Consider the following 18,996-nt stretch of genomic DNA (forward strand, 5'->3'; position numbering starts at 1 on the left):
GCGCTGCTCCAGCCGCTGTGCGCAAGGCCCGCTGGGAAGTGTAGTTCCGGCCGAATCAACTAGCCGGGAAAGACAATTCCTTCGAGGAAGAGAAAAAGGCACCGGCCAGCGCGAGGGCTTCCTTTTCCCTGCCAATGGAATCCCGGAAGCGTTCACGTAGCTTGGTCGGAGCGACCACGTTCGCTTCTAGTCCACCGAGCTCTCTGGGAGACGTAGTCCAGGCAGCGGCCTTGGCGCACGCGCCCTAAGGTCCTCGGTGTCTCCCGCGCGGACTTCCGGTTTGGGAGCTGGTCTGGGAGGCTGGAGAGCCGGGCCGGGGCCGGAGCGGGAGCGGGTGAGGCCCTCCGGGAGGCGGGGACCGGACTCGGTTCGGGGGGAGCGGTGGGAGGGGGCGGGGGTGGAGAGGAGCGGACAGATGGAGGAGGCAGGCCGGGACGGGGGTGCCTGGGGCTCCCCTCAGCCCAATCAGTGACCGTCTGGAAAGGACGGGACGACGCCAAGAGTGACCCGGCCGGAGGGAGCCGAGACAAAGAGACCGAAGCCCGGGCGCCCTGTCCTTTCCCGAACCCCGATCTCCCTCCCTCCGCCAGGCTCCGGGACACCCCAGGTCCTCTCCGCAGGGTCTTGTCCCCCGTGTAGAAGCGCTCCCCCGTCGGCTGTCACCCCCAGCTCACGGTGACCCCCAGGGCCCACCCGGCCCTCCCCTGTCGTGCCCGTTACGGGCCGGGACCCCGAGGTTCCCCAAACTAGAGGAAAACAAAGACCACACGTTCCTGCATCGATTGTTGCCTGGGGAGGTGGTGAAAGTGGAGCGGAGGGGGCGGGGCAGGCGCGGAGGGCTCTGGGAAGGGCTCGGATCGGGCGGGGGGCGGGCCGTGAGGGCCCCCTGCTGGGTGCTGGGTGCTGGGCCGCTGGCCCCTCCCGCCGCCTGGCAGCCGTTAGGATCCAGACCCCCCGGTGCTGTGGAGGTGCGGTCAGTACACGCGGTTCGCTGCTTCAGGCCGCAGAGGCAGCTTTGGGGCAGCCCCGCTCCCGTCCCTAACCCTGGCTTCTGCTCCCAGTCCAGCTGGTTCCTTCAGGCTGGCCCTGGGACGGCCTTGGATGAATGGGCGCCCCCTGTGACCCTCCCATTCCTCTCTGCCCAGGGAGAAGCTCCTCCCGCAGGTCCCCAAAGACAGAGAGGAGGCCGGGGGAAGCCCCGGCTGCCACACCTCCGTCTGATGTCAGACTGCCTCCTCTGTGAACGATGGCCAAGTCCGCTCTGAGAGGCGATGTGGGGAACTCGGAGACCTTCCGACAGCGGTTCCGGAGATTCCACTACCAGGAGGTGGCTGGGCCCCGGGAAGCTTTCAGCCAGCTCTGGGAGCTGTGCTGTAGGTGGTTACGGCCAGAGGTTCGGACCAAGGAGCAAATCCTGGAGACCCTGGTGCTGGAGCAATTCCTGACCGTCCTGCCTGGGGAGATTCAGACCTGGGTACAGGAGCATCGTCCAGAGAGCGGAGAGGAAGCCGTGACCCTGGTAGAAGATTTGGAGAGAGAACCCAAGAGGCCGGAGTGCCCGGTGAGGAGCGGGGGATTCCGAAAGCAGGGTGAGGGACCACACGACAGGAGAAGTGGGGGTACAACAGGGCCCTTTGGCTCTCTGTATGATGGGTATTATTTCTGCCACGGAAACCAGTGGGTGACCGTTTGGCTGATCCTCCATCTACTATGCCAAAATGTTTCAGCAGTTTCTTGTACCGGGAATAAAAGGAGGGCATTGTTTTGAACTTCTTTACCAAATGTAGCATCTTGATCTCCCCTTTCTCAAGCTCTTTGCTGCCTGGGGAGTGGGATGTGTGGTTCTGCCCCTGTGGGATGATCTCCTTTGATTTCAAGTATTTATCCTTGGAAACCCACCCTAATCTAGCTTGTCATTGAGAACTAACGGGTATTCTGTCTAGGTCGCTGCCCCTGTGAAAGGGCAGGAAGTTCGAGCAGAGAAGGTGACACCTCTAAGATCACCTCTGCAGTTACTAAGTGTTCAGCAGGAAGCAGGGGAGTCCCAGCCCAAGGCTGTGGCCAAGAAAGAATGGGCAAGTTGCCCAGAACTAAGGCCCCAGGAACAACTTAACCTAAAAGAGAAGCTCAGACCTCATCAAAGGACTGGTAAGAATACAGGTTCATTTAGGGAAAAGAGGGAGACACTTTAGGTTAGAGAGCTGACAATGAATGAGTGGGGCACTCTCAGGAGACTTTGGGATGTTTTAGAATGAAGTAGCCATTAGGGATCGCCAGAAGTTCACCCTCTGCCTCCTTGAATTACCACACTTAACCTACTCACCTCAGTGATCTTTTTTTTTTTTTTTTATAAATTACCCTAAATGTTTTCAAAGGCATTTTTTGCAGAATTTAGCAACTTATTTTCTTTTGTTTCATCTATGTAAAAATAGTATTAATTCACCTTTATCAATATATAATCCTTTTCTGTTTTTTAGGATTTTTTAGGCTTTTTAGGGTTTTCCCCTCCAAGTTGAATTTTTCCTCAAGGTTTCCATTTCCCTGAATCTTTATTTTTGCTACTTTTCTCTGGAACCACCAGTTCCAGTGTTCCACATCTAGTTTGTGAAGCCCAAAATGGACCATATTTTTTTGAGAGTCTGATAAGTACAGGTTTGGCAGAACATCCTAAAGTTCTTATATGTTGTATTCATTCCCTTATATAACTCCCATTGTTGTGCTTAGGTAATAATTTATATCACCTGGTAAATTTTCATGCTGCCTCAATTTTTTTTGTTGTTGCCCTTGTGCCAGTTGGTCATTCTTTACCTTTGAATTATATAGCTTGTTTTTCTTCCTTGTACTCTATTGAACTATATCCTGTTTCTTTTTAATCACCTCTCCAGCTTAAGGCTATTTCAGCATCTCATTCTTTCCCACAGGTTGCTAGCAGATGTTTGCTAGCCACAACCAACTTGGTGTCACTTGTAGGCTTAAAATTGGCGTTCCTTAGACATTTAAGGCACGTATGAAAATATGAAGTAGCATTTTGGTTTATTTGTTGCACTACACAGTTGAAAAATGAATAATTTGACCATCTACTGTGGGTTTTTGTATTGGGTGAGGCACCGTGAAACACAAAGTGTATGTTCACAGTATTTTGCTCTCAAGGAGCTTGTGTTCCAGTTGAAAATCCAAGGTTATATGAAACAGTAGCAAACAATCTGGTTGTTTGCTACTGTATGGTTAAGAGAAGGAAGAGGCTAGAAAAGATAGGAAAAGCTTTCTTGGAATAGGTGGGGCTTTAAGGAGAGTTAATACTAGGCAGAAAGGAGAAATGAAGACATTTCAAGTGAGAGGAACAATAAGAGAGAAGAAACTGAGGCAGGGAAGATCATGCTGTGTTCTTGGAACAGGAAGGAGATTAAATTGCTTTAACTGGAGAAGGAATATTGGAGTAGTAGAAAAATAGGTTGGATTGGTGTGTTTGGGTGAGACTATCTCACTGCTCAGTCTGGTGAAGTGGGATGGATCCCAACCATGGGTGACATTGCCATTCTGCTGACTAGGGAGGGCGTCTCCGACACATGGCTCTGGGCCCTGGGCTACTGGGTGTTCTTGAGTTCTTTCCCTTTGCTGTGGGCCCTAAGGCGCTGCAGTCCATATCTGGGAAAGGAACCTGAGGGAGGGGAGCGGGCCTATTGGGACCTGAGTGAGGGAATGAGCTACAAGTACCCTCTGGCAGCCTTCCTGGCGCTTCTCCCTATGGCCCCTGGCGACCTTCTGCACCCAGCTCCGCTGCTGGCCTGTCCGAAGCTTACACGTTCTCCTCGATTTAAACTGGGGGGACCTCAGGATCCGGTACCCAAACGGAATCATGGACAGTTCCTTATACACCCGAAGCAGTGATATCCTTTTCCCCGCTATGCTGGCTAAGCTGGGTCCTTCCCGGAGTTAGGGACGGCTGCTCCGGCTCCATTATGTTTGGGCCCAGCCCTTGGTAGCAGCTGCAGTAACAACCATTTCCCTTATGGTTCCTCAAGGTGACTAAGGTGGGGCTGCTCTCCACCTGGCCCTCCCTGCTGGCTGTCCTGAGCCTGCCAGGATCCTGGTGGTCAGTCCTCTGCCTGCAGCCATTGGCCTGACCTAACACACTGCCCACTGGCAAGCCAGCTGCTGCCGTGCGGGGCTCTTCCTCTGACTGGCATTCCTGGGCAGCATTCTCAACAGATGCTGCCAGGCTTTCAACGAGGTGCCCCCGGATGTGGGGGCTTACAGTGCCAGGGATTGGGTAGCTATGGGGAGCAGCCAGGCCCGTTTTCTGGCCCCACTTCCTCTGGAGCCGAAGAACCTTCCTCCCACGCTGGAGGGATTGGTACAGCCTGTGCCAGGTCCTCCGGGTCTCCTGCCTGGCGCGTAAAAGGCAGAACTTTTTAAGGCCCTCAAACCCGGCCCTCCACTTCTGTGAGAAGGCTGGCAAGTGGCTGCTTTTGCTGAGCAGAGATCTTTGCTGGCCTTTCATTGCTCTGTGGCATCGTGGGACCTGGACGCCTGATGCTCTGCCCAGGGCCCTGCTGCGTCACCCAGCCCCCGCCCCAGGGCCCCTCTGGCAAACCAAGTCAATTGTTAGGAAGTTCTTCTTTCTATTAAAGTGAAATCTGCTTCCTTGTAATTTTTGTTCCTGGTTCCATGTTCTGTTGTCCAGGACCAACTCAGTGTGGTGCAGTAGAAAGAGTCCTGGATGGAGAGTCAGAGGACCTGAGTTCAAATTCCCACCTATGCTATGCATCTCTTGGGGCAAGTAATTTTGCTTCTCTGGGCCTCAGTTTCCTCATCTGTAAAATGAAGGCTCCAAATTGTGGCCCTTTGGAAACTTTCAGAAGTTTGAGGCAACCATTCCTTTGTCTCCTCAATCTTCTCTAGGCTTTACATTCCAGTTCCTTTAATCTTTAGAAGGCATGGTTTCAAGTCTCCTCACTTCCTTGATCAACCCCTTCTTAGGGGCTCAGTGCTTAGAACTGGATGCAATGCTCCATATGTTGTCTGAATCAGCCAGAGAAGGGCAGGGCCACCTACCACCGCCTTGCCTTTGAATATTAATAAAGACCAAAATTGCATTTGATTTTGCTGTTGCATTGCCACATCATACTTATTGACTTGTATGGAGTTTTTGATCCATCAGATCCTCCAGATTTTTTTCACTTTAATTGCTATATATCCACATGTCTCCTGCCCTATACTTGATAGCTGTGTTTTTAAGCCCAAATAGAGGACTTTTATCTTTAATATATTTTTCCACATATACAAAGGTTTTTTTTTTTAATTAATCTATGATTATATTATAGAGAGGCACTACAATGAAAATCTGACTTTAACACTGGAAGAACCTGAGCTCAAGTCCAGCCTCTGGCCCATATTGGCTGAGTGACCCCTGGAAAGTCATTTAAATCAATGTTCTGGGCAACTCTGAAACTATATATTGGAGAGTATTGACTTGCATCGTTAGAGGGACTTCCTTATCTAGGAGCTCCCTATCCCAATGAAAGCACAGACCTGTACCATATCCCTCTCATGATTATATTTCACCTTGTTAGCTTCAGTTGATCCATACTCATTTGGATCACTGGTCTGTTATTTAGTGTATTAGCTGCTGCTCCTAGCTATGTATCATCTGAAAATTTAAATGCATGCCACCTATATCTTTCTTCCACTAAATCATTGGGAAAATTTTGAATAGATTAGAGCTAGATTAGGATCTAGCTTCATTCCATCATAGCCCTTTTCCCTTCAGTCTGACATCAATCAATCCATTCATCACCACACTTTGGGTCTGGTTAGTCAGCCAGTTCTGAATTCACCTAACTATGCCGTTAGCCAGTCCACATTTTGCCATCTTGCCCAAAAGAGTATTATAAAAGGCTTTGTTAATCAAGATATACTATGTTCAAATCCTTGACAACAAAAAGAAATAAGGTTCATTTGACTTCCCTTGTTCTTATTACACCCATGCAGGATCACAGTGATCACCTCTTCCCTTTCTAAACACTCACAAACCTTGAATTTTACCAGAATTTGCTGTCAAGCTTAGTAACCTAAAGTTTCAATTGCCTACCATTCCCTTTTTTTGAAAACCACACAGCCCCCTTTCTCCTTGTGGCCGATTGATAGTTGGTTTCTCCTTTTTTTGCAGGGGACAATAGACTCCATGATGCTGAGCGCTGTCTTGTACAACATGGTGTTTTGGCTAGCATTGGGATGGACTCTATCATCTGCTCATAGTCCTCGGACTCCAGACCGAGTTTCAGAAGCAGATATTTAGAGGTTGCTCCATGGAGTGATGGAACAGCTGGGCATTGCTAGGCCCCGTGTAGAATATGCGGCTCATCAGGCTATGAATCTTGTGGGTCCACAGAGCATTGAAGGTACTATGTTTTATCCCTTCTTGGTTTTGCTTTGTCTTTTATTAATTGACTTAAAAAAACCCCTATTACATCCTCTTTGGTCCTTTCCCACTATTTCCCTTTTCTAGGCTTTGTATACCCACATATAAAGGAGGGATTTGCTCCCTATCATAATGTCTTAACTGTAAAATGGGGATAATAACGGCACTTGCTGCACTGGCTTGTTGTGTAGATTAAAAGAGAGAATATTTGTAAAGTGCTTAGCACAGTTGCTGGAACAAAGGAAATGCTTAATAAATGTTTCCTTTCAGTTCTTCTCACCCAGTAATCCAGAAGGCTATGTTTGGGATTGACTAAATGCATGCACTTATATCAGTAACTTGGTACTGGTGTTGATTTAGGTATACTTACCCATTTCCATTAGGCTCCTTTGACTGCATTATACTTCAGTAAATATCTGTATCTTTGTAAAAGCAGGAAATGCCTGGTTAGTCACCCCCGCCGTTGTCATGGAGAAAAGGTTCATGTGACTTTCAGAGTTTCCATTAATATCTTGGATCCTAATTATATGTGTACTGATGGAGAGTTAGTAGCTCACCTGGAAATTAAAAATGAGAGTTTATTCAATTTTCTTTTTAACCAGCTTTTCTAAACAGGAAAATAAACTAACAATCTGACATTTTTTACCAGTTTACTCTTCTCCTACCCTTTCTCCAGTTTTATGTCTTGTAATAATTGTTGTTGTTTGACCAAGACAGAGTGATATCTTGACTTTTGGACATAGTAAAGAGCATGCTGTTTCCTAACTCTGTCCTTATTCTGTCAATCAATATTGTACTCACTTCAGTGTCAGAAATTCTGGGTTTGAATCTTGACTCTTCCAGTTGCCAACAATGTTACATAAATTCTCTGAGTCTCAGTTTCTTGATCTGTAAAATGAGATTGGTCATATTTGTACAAGTTACTTGAAAAGATTACTGTTAAAATCCCATGAGTTAGTTTTTGTAAAGGTATCGTTCATCCTTCTTTCTCGAAAAGGACCAAGGAATGACATGACAAGTGTGGTGTCTTGACTTGCATGTAAATTGGATTGAAGTGAGGCAGAGCTTGGCAAAGTCATCAGCTTCACTCTCTCCTCCAGTCCAGAGGCAAACTAAAAGTCAAGATGACTGGAAATACTGTAGTCTCTGCTTTCATGGGGCTTACAGTGTGGCCAATATTAGTTGCCAGGCCAAGCTTCTGTTGCTTGGTAAAGCCCTTTGTCAATGATACAGCACTATAAAAATGTGAACCTATTTTAATTGTAATTGATTAAAGAACCAAGAATCTCATGATTATGTTCCCAACACAAAGCTGTAAAGGGAATTTCTTTAGATGTTAATCTTCCTTTTTCATGAACTACCATTTTTTGGGGGCTGACTTGTAATTTCAGTGGTGTTGGGGGCTACCAATGCAGATTGGCATCTGTTTGTCACAACTTATAGTCTCAGAGAGTTGTCTGAAGAGTTCGTGACTTTACCCAGAGTCACGCAACTCTTAGGTTTCAGAGGCAAGACTTACACCTAGATTGTCTTTTTGTTTTGTTTTCACTTTCCTTTGTATCATTCACTGTTAACACAGTACCTGGCATAGGTCAGGAACTTAATAACTGCTTGTTTACTTCCTGACTCCAAATGCAACTCTCAGTTCACTTCATCATACCACTGTCTAGTGCTATCAAATGCAAAAAATGTTCCCATGGAAAAATATTCCATTCTGAATTGAGTAAAAACTTGTAGTTAGGTAAAGGTGGTGTCCATGAAACCATCTGGGGTTTTCTTGGCACAGATGCTGGAGTGTGGTTTGCCATTTTCCTTCTCCAGCTCATTTTAAAGAAGAGGAAACCGAGGCAAACAGAGTTAAGTGACTTATCCAGGGTCACACTGGTAGTAAGTGTCTGAGGCTGGATTTGAACTCAGAAGATGAGTCCTCTGTTCACTGTGCCAATTAGCTTCCCAACTAATGTAGTTATACAGCCTGTATTTCACATACACAGAACTCAGAACTCTGTTCTCTTCCTTAAAATCTAAGTTCTTTGAGGGCAATGACTCTTTTGTCCTTTGCATTATCAGCTTTCATACCCTGGGAAGCACTTGATAAATGCTAGTTGATTGATTGACCCACCTTTGCTGAGGGATACTACTTATTTCAAAAGGCTCACGATTTCTTCACTCCACTAATGTAAATTGCAACTTCTCCATGTCCTAATAGACACTTGTCATGAACTCCTGTGGCTGAAAACACCCATTTTGTGGTGGCCATCCATTAAGACCTTCACCATCAGGTCTACCTCAGGACAGGTTGGCTGGCCTTGTACTAAGCTGACCTGCTGTATGCCTATACAGTCCTATAGAACAACAAGTTATAGAGCTTGGTTTCCTATTATGTCAATGACACAATTTCGTGCATCTCTTTTTCTCAGCCCTGGTTCCATTAAGTATTGATTCTACTTTTGTCTGAACCTTCATCATTATGAATTTATTATATACTACCTTATTACCTCATTGTCCTGGCAAGGGAAGGTCTCCGATGATGTTGGGCAGACCCCTGTGGAGGAGATGTGCTGGGAGGACATGGGCAGTAATCACAGCATGACGAGGTGTGTATTCATTGTAATCTGTACCATTGGAGAGGGTACCCCCATGAATGAGAATCGTGCAACTCTTCCAGGTGAATGTCAGAGTTGGGGGGAGACCTTCAGAATCCTATAGTCTCGGAAACAAGTCACAGTTCAGATTGCACAGATCTGATAAATATTATATATTTATATTTATATAAATAATATTTAGGTAGTCCTATGCATAAAAAGTATTCTACTCTTTTAAATTTGGGGGAAAAGAAATAAGCATTTAAATAGTACTAAAGTAAAAAGATGAGCGTTTTAAACCTAAACATGTAATTGAAGTTTGAGGCCAGTGATCTCATGCCCATATTGTACAGTTGAGGAAATTGAGACGCAGAGACTTGTCTAAGGTTACACACCTAATAAATAACTGAGTCTGGACTAGAACCTACCTCTTCTGTGGTTGATTCTAGCGTTCTTTCTGTTGCCTGTCATTGTCTGCTCAACTTGTCTAAACCTAAATTCATCATCTTCCTTCACTGCATTAAATCGGTTCCCTTTTCTCCTTATCCAAAGCATCACTGTTCTTGCAGTCTTTGAAGCTTGAAACTTTTGAGTAATTTTGGGAGCTTTTTCTCTTTCATTTCTCACATCCAGTCATTCACTATGTTTTGTCCATTTTTTCCTTTGAGAATAGATTTGTCCCTTCCTCTTCATTCCCAATACCAACACCCATGTCCAAGGAAGGAAGGAAGGAAGGAAGGAAGGAAGAAAACAACTTTTTTATTAAGCCCTTACTGTGTGCCAGGCACTGTGTGCTTTGCAAATATTATTTCATTTGATCCTACTAACAATCCTGGAGAAATAGGTCTATTATTATTCCCATTTCACAGTTGAGGAAACTGAGGCAGACAGAGGTTAAGTGATTTGGCCAGGGTTACGCAGCTGGTAAATGTCTGAGATCACATTTGAATTCAGGTCTTCCTGACTCTATCCTCTATCACCTGGCTGCCTCATTATTTCGATTCCTATTACTGTAATGGCCTCCTAATTGGCTTTCCTGCCTCTAGTCTTTTCCCCTGGCTTCTTCCTTCCTCCCTGCCCCCAATCCATTTTACGTACCGTTGCCAGATGAATCCTCTAAAACACTTTGAAGCAAATTACTCCTCACAGAATTGGTGACAGGATCAAATGAAGTGATACTCAAAGCATTTGTAACCACCAAGACCTACATAAATGTGTGGGATTATTATAATGTCAAGATTATCAACAACCTACAGTGTACCATATCAAAGCTGAATTCCTCTGCCGAGTTTTCTAAGCTCTTCGAGCATCCAGCCTTTCCCTACTTCTTATACTACACAATGCGATCTTGTCACATCACAGTCAATCCATTTTTCATACGCTTATGCTTAGAGTTTAAATAATATGTAATTGCTTTATGATAAACGTTTAATGATGTTCATGGCATTGTCAGATGAGAATATGCAAATTACAGGGGAAAGTGAAATTGGAACCATTTGGATAACAGTATCCAAATGAACTGACCCTGGCGTCCCTACAAAACTCATCTAAAAATATCCCTGAAACACATAGCTTCAGTGCTGTGCCATATGCCAGGGTCAGTTAATATGCCCAGCTGGAATGTTGTCATTTTTGTTACTTATTCTTCAAAATTCTCTTCCCCACTTAATTTTCTTTCTTCTGACAACATTTTTCTTTCCAGTCTGAAAGGAAGAGTAAAGTCACCTTCATTATTAGGTCACTTTATCAAAGTTATGTGATTTTGTGGAAACTCAACAGTTCTCATCAACAGGAAGAAATCTGGGAGAAGCAACATGTGGCAATGGAAAGTTATAGAACCTGAGCTTGAAAGCTTTTGCAGAATGTCTTGTGTAACCTTTGACAAATTATTTAAACTTCTGTACCTCCATTTCTTCAAATGTAAAATGAGGGGATTGGGAGAGAATGCCCAAGGTTCCTTCCATGGTCCTGTTAGGGAAGCTTAGAGAGTTACATATCCTTAAATGACTTGTGTGTGGTCATGTCAAAGGCAGCATACAAACCCAGTTCTTTCTGACTCCTCTATACCAAGGTTCCTTCCATTGCTCCCATCTTCCTCAAAAAACACAATTGATTTAATTCGACATTGTTACAGTTGAGTTCATTCTATTTTTCACAGATGACTGGGGGTAGGAAAAGTGGAATGAAGGGAGTGGACTGCATGGCTCCTCTGGTGCCTTCCAGCCCAAATTCTATGGTCTTCTGAGCAGTGTTTGGTGAGAGGCAAACCATGGCATCGTGAGAAGCTAGTCTTAGAGTCAGGAAGTTCTAGGTTTAAATCCTGATTTTGTCACACATACCCTGGTCTGTGACTGTGTAAATAACAACCTCTCAGTCTCCTCTCAGTATATAAGACTACAAATTGGAGAACATATGCCAGTGTGTACCGGTAGAAGGAGTTTCCTTACTAGGAACTTCCTCTATTCATGAAAGCAATGTTCTGGACCAAAAAAATATTTTAATCTACTACTCTCAAAAAAGAAAATCATGCAGTTCAAGATAGGAAGAAGTCATTTTTCTGCTCAGTTTAAAAAACAAAACTGTCAGTCTATTTCACAGAGAATTTAGAAAATGTCTTATTATGAGCTTAGTGTCATAGAAATGCCCTTTGATCTTGGCCATTTTATGACTGTCATCACCATAGTAACAAGGTATGCTAGTTGCCTTTACCTAGTGGAGCTACGAGAAGATATGGCGGCTTTCCCATTCACTCAGCAAGGAGTCCTCCAGGGTACAGGTGTCTGGAAGAAACCATATTGGTCCTTTTCCTTGTGAATTGTCTCACACAATTCACAAGCTCTGGAGAGCTCTATTTCCACATCAGTCAAAGACTAAGGAATTTCTGTTCCTTGAATGTCTTGTAAGGAACCTCTGTCAAAGTTGGCTGTAAGCCAACCTTCAAAATTACATTTTGTTGGTACAGCCACAGTCAGCTAACATTTATTAAGTACCTACTGTGTGCCAGGCACTAAGCACTGCTTTAACATAAGACACATGGAGTAATGAGTAAAAGGAAACATTCAGTCATATGTTCTAATACCTTGTCAATCACTTCCAGACAGTTTTTGATCTCCAAATGGTTTTCCCTCAATACCCACCACCATTTTCTTTTTTTCAGGCCAACCCTCTTTCCTTCTATACTATACCTTATATTTCTTTAGAGGTTTTCTCCCATGAAATCCAAAGGCATTTGTAGCTATTAATTCATTGATTCTCACAATGTCCATGTCAAGCAGGTGGGAGGTCAATGTCACGCCATATTATTTCCCAAGTTAATGCATTTAAAAGTATATTGTTGTTATTCAGTTGGATGGGATTGTTTCCCCCCCCCCCCCCCCGAATTCTTCATATTCCTCATTTCTTGTTGATGTTCAGTTGTGTTTGACTGTTCGGGACTCCATTTGGGATTTTTGTGAGAAAGATATTGGAGGAGTTTGCCATTTTCTTCTCCAGCTCATTTTACAGATGAGGAAACAGGATTAAGTAACTTGCCCAGGATCACACTGCTAGTGTCTGAGGCCAGATTTGAACTCAGGGAGATGAGTCTTCGTGACTCCAGGACCAACACTACCCACTGCATCACCTAGTTTCACTGTAGGGCATATATACCAAAGGGAGGTAAATTAAGTCAAACAAAAAAAATCAATAAGGATTTATTAAGTGCTTATTATCTGCTGGGGATACAAAGAAAGGCAAAAAGTAGTCTCCGCTATTGAGTAGTACATAGCCTAGTGGAGGAAACAATATACAAACAACTGTCTACAAGTAAATAAATATGATAAATTGTAGGTAATCTCAGAAGGAAGGCGCTGGTAACAAGGGAGCCGGGCAAAGGCTTCTTGCAGAAAGTTGAGACTTGAAGGAAGTGGGGGATGCTGGGAGGCAGAGAAAGGGAAGGAGTCATGGGGGACAGCCAGGGAAGGTGCATGGAGCTGGGAGGTGGAGTGTTTTGTTAAAAAAAACCCAAAAAACCTCAGCAAGATGGGCATTGTCCTTGAACTGTAGGACAGATGGAGAGAAGGAGACTAGAAAGACAGGAAAGGGCCAGGTTATGAAAAATGCTTTCTTTATGGTCCATTAAATTTGCTATTTCTTAAAAAAAAGTTTTTATTGAGGTCTTTTTCTACCACATCACCATGGTTTCCCCTAGTATCCTTTCCCCTCTCCCTTCCAGAGGAACAAAGGAAGGAAATATGCTGGGGTTTTTGAATATAATAAAGAAAATAACCAAAAAAAAAATCAACGTAACAGATCAATACCTTGAAAAAGTCTGAAAATGTGCAACATACAGTTCTTATGTACCTCTATGGCCAAGATCAAAAAACATTTCTGTTACACTAAGGATTTGGATTAGATGACTTCTGGGCTCTCTGAGCCTATGAACCTCTCCAGACTTGGTCCTGGCCTTCAAATGACAGATGTGTAGTCATATCTGCTAGATTTCTTTTTTAAGGACCATACCTTAAACCCAAATCACTCTGGCTCTCATTAACTGTCCCACCATAGGTTCCAGCTCAAGTCTCATTTGGTCTTTGGGCTCTGATGGCTCTGAGTGAGTATAAATTGCAATGGTCTCTGTTTTGGCCAGAAACCCTGACAGTCTTCCCCTCCCAAATTGATTTTTTTTGCTTTGGGTAGGTAAAAGTGGCCTTTCTTTGCCTCATTTCTCACCTAGCTTTAATCACTGAATGGATGTTGCTTGAGTCAGAGACCTGGGAAAGACCTTAGCTTAAAAAAGGCCAAGGTCTCCTATTGCATTGGGGCCATCCCTAGTCTTCCTGATCTATATCTTGCCACTTGCACCCAGATGTCTCTGGAGGGGAGAGAGAGGCTGGTTATTTTGTACAGCCCTGCCCCAGTTAACAATTCACTTGCAAGTCATGATGTCATGGTTGTCTTTAAGAATGAAAGACAATCAACCTACTACGTTAAGCTCTGGGAATACAAACACGATGAATGAAATAATCCCTCTTCTCAAAAAGTTTATGCTCTAATGAGAGAGACAACAAATACACACACACATATAGACACATATATACATACATACTGAAAATAATAAAGAGAATGAAAACAAAGTAGTTTAATATAAAGTAGAGAGGGAGGGGTGGTGGTGCTAGAATGTGGAAAGACCATGTAAAAGGTCTTCAGCGATGTCTTGAAGGAAGAGAGGAATTTTGTAATGTAGAGATAAGTAGGTATTATATTCCAGGCATGAAGGATAACCATGAAGGAGAAGGAGATCATTGTGAGGAATAAAGTGGCCTCAATTTTCCAGGCAAAGTATGGGAGGCTTGAGAGAAGAAAAGGTTTGGAATAGCTTCTCTGGAATTGTGAGTTGGGAATTCAGTTAGGAAGGAATTAAATCATAACAGTAGTCAGCATTTATATAACACTTTAAGATGTACAAAGCATGGTAAATATTTCATTCATTTTATCCTCACAAAAACCCTGGGAGGCAATTGTTTGCATTTTACTAAAGACAAAGCAGAGGCAGACAAATTAAGTGACTTACCCAAAGTCTCTGAGCTAATCAGGAAGACTCATTTTCCTGAGTTCAAATATGGCTGTGTGACCCTGGGTAAGTCATTTGATCCTGTTTGCCTTGGTTTCCTCATCTATAAGTGATCTGGAGAAGGAAATGGCAAACCACTCTATTATCTTTGCCAACAAAACCCCAAATGGGGATCACGCAGAGTCAGATCTGACTGAAAAATGACTTAACAACAACACAGCAACACTCTTCTGTCTAGTTACCTCCTAATAATGATAATAACTATGCCACAATTATATATACCATATATATACACACATATGTGTGCATATATGTGTATGTAGGTGTGTATATATGTGTATGCACACATACATATTCAAATACACACCAGTAGGTAGGTGCTATTATGATCCCAATTTTAAAGGTGAGGAAACTGAGACACAGGTTAAGTGACTTGCCCAGGATCATACAGGTAAGTGTCTGAGACAAGATTTGAACTCAGGTCTTCCGAATTCCATGTTTAACTCCCTATTCTCTGTACCACTAGCTGCCAGTGAGGGTCCAGCTGAAGCTAGATAACACAAATTTATAGTGAATCCAGTTGGTTTCCCTTGCATTATGAGAAATCATTGAGAAAATGACACAGTCATTTGGAGCTCACAAAGAGGGAGCTGCAATTCTCGATTTCACCACAAGAGGACAGCAGCTGCATCTTATTTGTAGGTAAGAGGAAAGCCACACAAAGTGAACCGGTCAGGCACTGTACATTTGGAGGCCCTGTGGGTCCCTGGGAAGCCTCAGCTGATTTTTGTTTTCAGAGGACCAGAAAAATCACCCTATTTCCAGGTCATCTGTGGTGTGGTGAACCCTAAGATCTAATAGGACTGGATCACAGGTTTTACAGTTGAAATGGAAACTGATATTTGTTTGGTCCTTTAGGTCATCCTGGACCCACCATTCTCTATGTGCCCCTCCAGTTAGCTCTCCATCCTTTCCTCTGCCACTGAGCTCAGAGGATGTGCCAGGGCCACTCTGGACCGAAGCAAACTGCTTCATTAGAGCTACACTAGGAATACAAGAACGAAATGCCTTCATCCTTTCTTCCTCTATGTTGCGTATCAGCTTGCATGTATGAGCTGGAGCTGTTTCCCTAGCATTATTTTAAGTACGTAACAGTGGTGACTTTTACATTTTTCGTCTGTGTAACTTTTCAGCTTTATACTGTATAAGATAATGAAATCCTGCTTCTAAAGCCTAGAAAATGTCCTTTTTTTCTGTTTGCGTTATTATTAAAATTTTGGATAAACTGGATAAGATGACATCTAAAGTCTCATGATTCTGGTCAGACCATGGAAAGGCTCATGTGAGTTGCTCATTTTATACTTGAAGTCTAACCACCATTGTACTTCTGAATTTCCAGATAAAATGACTGTTTGAATGAGAAAGTCAGGGACCTGTGTGTTTTAAGAAGAATGATTGATTTTAACATGGAAGTGATAACCTTCACTTTTTGCCATATCACTAAGTGCCCATACTTATTGGTTACACACCAATGTGAACAAGATTGATCCTGGCAAAATTGTGAAGTGAGCAGAGCTGGTCTACTTTGGTAATTCTCTCATATCTAGACTCTTGAAGACACTTACTTGGCTCTGCCTTTTGGAGTAATTCATTGGCAAGTAACAGTAATTCCCAAATAAATCAGTGGATTATGTTTATTCCTCTGTAGTAGCATTAGCATATATGAGAAATACTTCTGGGAAAAGGGTTTTGATTTGAATAATTTAGGGAAAGTAGATATAGAAGGCCCTATAACCTAACTACTCCTTGGCTTGTGCTAAGTGAGGCAATCTTTCTGGGTCTCAGTGATCCCTTGGGGAAACTGGAATAATCATGTACAACTTTTTGTATTGGAACATTGTTTCCCAGACCATATTTCCCAGAATCCTGGTATTCCAAATGATTCAGAAAGGAGTTCAGGGAGAAAATTTCCAATGTCAGCAATATTTCCAGGCCCCCCTCCCCCCAAAAAATTTGCTATAAAGTATTGCATGTACTTAAAACTTTTACGTGTGCCATTTTTAAAATGTGAAAAGGGTTTAAGTTTTTTCTTTCTATCTTTCTTTTTTGTGCTTTAAAATTTCCAACACTTTATCTTTGGAGTTTTGTATTGTATACATTTACCATGACCCTTGTCCAGCATTTCTTGGTTCTGTCCATATATTTCAAGCTGAAAATCTGTGATATAATTAAGTGTGGAAACCCCTGTCCTGCAGAAACAACTGGCAAAATGGGAACATTTTGTGTAAATAAATTATTATTCATAATATTCTAATAGAGTAGTAAAAATGATTTTAGTTGCTTGGTTGCCAACGAACTCCTTTCTAAGGGGATATACCCCAATTATCCAAATCAAGGAGAAAGTTTAATGTGAATAATATAAAACAATAGATACTCCCTAGTTCATTTTGGAATGCAGACACAAATTCACTCAGGCTCAAATCCTCTGTGCCCAAGTCTGATTTCACTCCCAGCTCAGGGCTAGTTGGGTAATAGGGCTGAGGCAGGAAGCCCATGTTTTCCCAGATAATCTCCAACAATGAATGCACACGGATATAGGAGGACTCCAGCTTACCAATGGGTTGTGTTCCCAAAATCCATTTCTAAGTGGTTTGGAACTCAGAATGGATTTTTCCATAAAATCAGTATATAATGTGTGTGTGGGGGGAGGGGGGGGAGGGTTGGGATGTGGGAGAGGAAGGGGGGATAGAGTTGAGCAAGTACAAAGATAAATGTTTTTTTTTCCTAAATATCAGCAAAAATCAGCATCAGCAGTAGGAAGACCTCTGTCTTCACTAAAACAGAAGTATCTTCATTTAAAACAATGAAGATGACCATGGTAGATACCTATGGTGGTCATACAAATCCTTGTTTCATCCTCTGATAGGTGTTGCAATTCAAAGGATCCCTGGACAAATTTATCTCTTTGCATCTACCAAGGACTCTTTTACGATCTTAATTCATGGGACCTTATTAGAAGAGTGCCTTTGATGTTGCATTTTGATCTAGAGTTTCACATGTTTTTTTCATAATCAACAAATGGCAATCAATGAGATCTTATGTTCCTTAGACAAATTTTGGTTCCTTATGTTTCCTATAGTCAGTCTAGATTGAGTGTTTCGAAAAAATGTGCCCGTTCCCATCTCGTATTTTCATCAAGCGTACTTTTCATAGTATGTAGATCATTCTCACAAAGATTTTATAAAGATGAGAAAACAAGCATTTGGGTCAGTAGTTACTGATGTCTTAATTGCTCTATAAAAATAATACCATTTGTGATACCTCCTCTCTTCCCTAGGTCATTTGGTATTTTCAGTGCTTTCTGATATTTTCAAAAATGATCCCTAGGTTCTTGCAAAATTGTGTTACCAACAACATAAGCCTCTTTTGTGCATACTTTGTTTTGGTGAAACTTGTATTGTTTTCATCTCTGTAGTGTCAATTTTATTTTCTTATAGAGCATGGCAAGGGCTGAATTCTGTGTTTTCATGATCAGCAATGATGAAAATGATTGGCCATAGAAATGTTGACAGATCTGTTCCATTTTTTTGTCTGTTTCTTTTTCTTCTTCCAGTTTCAAACTTTCTACATATTCCTATTCATTGTTCTTCACTGTTTTGTGAAATGATCCTGCTTAGAATTAACACCTGTGCAAGTCACAAATCTTGAAATATTAAAGAAGGGTAATAGTGTAGTTTGTATCCCCGAACCTATTCAATTTGACATTGAGAGGGAGCTAGTTAGAATTGTGATAGGTAGCTGTTCGATATACTGGGTGATACTCTGGACTAGAGTAAGGAAGACCTGAATTCAAATCCTATCTCAGATACTTACTAGCTATGTGACCCTGGGCAACTCACTAAACTACTCTCAGCCTCAGTTTTCTGACTTGTTAAATGAGGATAATAATGGTTTCTATTACATTGGCTTGAAATGAGGATCCCATGACATAGCATATATAAAGTGCATGGCAGACCTTAAAATGCTATATAAATGTTAGCTGCTATTATTATTAGTTAGAGCAAGTCAGCTTGGAATGAACACTATTTCATATCTGCATAAATCCCTCACTTAGTGCATATTCATTCAGTGTTCATTATTTTGACAGGCATCGATCAAGCTCATATTACATGTAAAACTATCTGCTAGGTGTTGAGTATTCATTTAAAAAATGACATACTCTCTTTGCTCAATGAATTTATAGCCTAAGCGGGAGGGGATAACCTGGAGGTGAATAAATACAATGCAGAGTAAACGTGCAAAGGAGGTAACTATTTGAAGTATTTTGACAAGATCACTTTCAACTGGGAGGATCAAGAAAGTTGATACCTGTACTGATTCTATAAGAGAAAGGAGGAGGAAAGAATTTAAATAGGTGGAAATGAGAAGGCAGCGTATGC

General features: G+C 42.7%; 1 protein-coding gene and 1 pseudogene across 5 annotated transcripts in view; one reads left to right on the top strand and one right to left on the bottom strand.

The window, feature by feature from the left end:
• Positions 1–210: 210 nt before the first annotated feature.
• The window catches only part of LOC140513811 (zinc finger and SCAN domain-containing protein 29-like), a 66,474-nt gene continuing 47,688 nt past the window's right edge, over positions 211–18,996 (top strand). For 3 of the 5 annotated variants that reach the window (XR_011970361.1, XR_011970363.1, XR_011970362.1), the window contains exons 1-2: positions 1,247–1,561; positions 1,944–2,148. Coding sequence is in view for 2 of the 5 variants with exons in the window: in XM_072623813.1 (XP_072479914.1) it covers positions 1,247–1,561; positions 1,944–2,148 (520 nt within the window). In the remaining 3 variants the exon portion in view is untranslated. Of the gene's footprint in view, positions 335–1,145; positions 1,590–1,943; positions 2,149–18,996 lie in introns of those variants that run through there. The other 2 variants (XM_072623813.1, XM_072623814.1) reach the window with 2 other exon arrangements.
• Positions 3,017–17,132, bottom strand: LOC140513797 (sentrin-specific protease 5-like; annotated as a pseudogene).

The sequence above is a fragment of the Notamacropus eugenii genome, chromosome 7, assembly GCF_028372415.1.
Source record: "Notamacropus eugenii isolate mMacEug1 chromosome 7, mMacEug1.pri_v2, whole genome shotgun sequence".
Taxonomy (NCBI): domain Eukaryota; kingdom Metazoa; phylum Chordata; class Mammalia; order Diprotodontia; family Macropodidae; genus Notamacropus; species Notamacropus eugenii.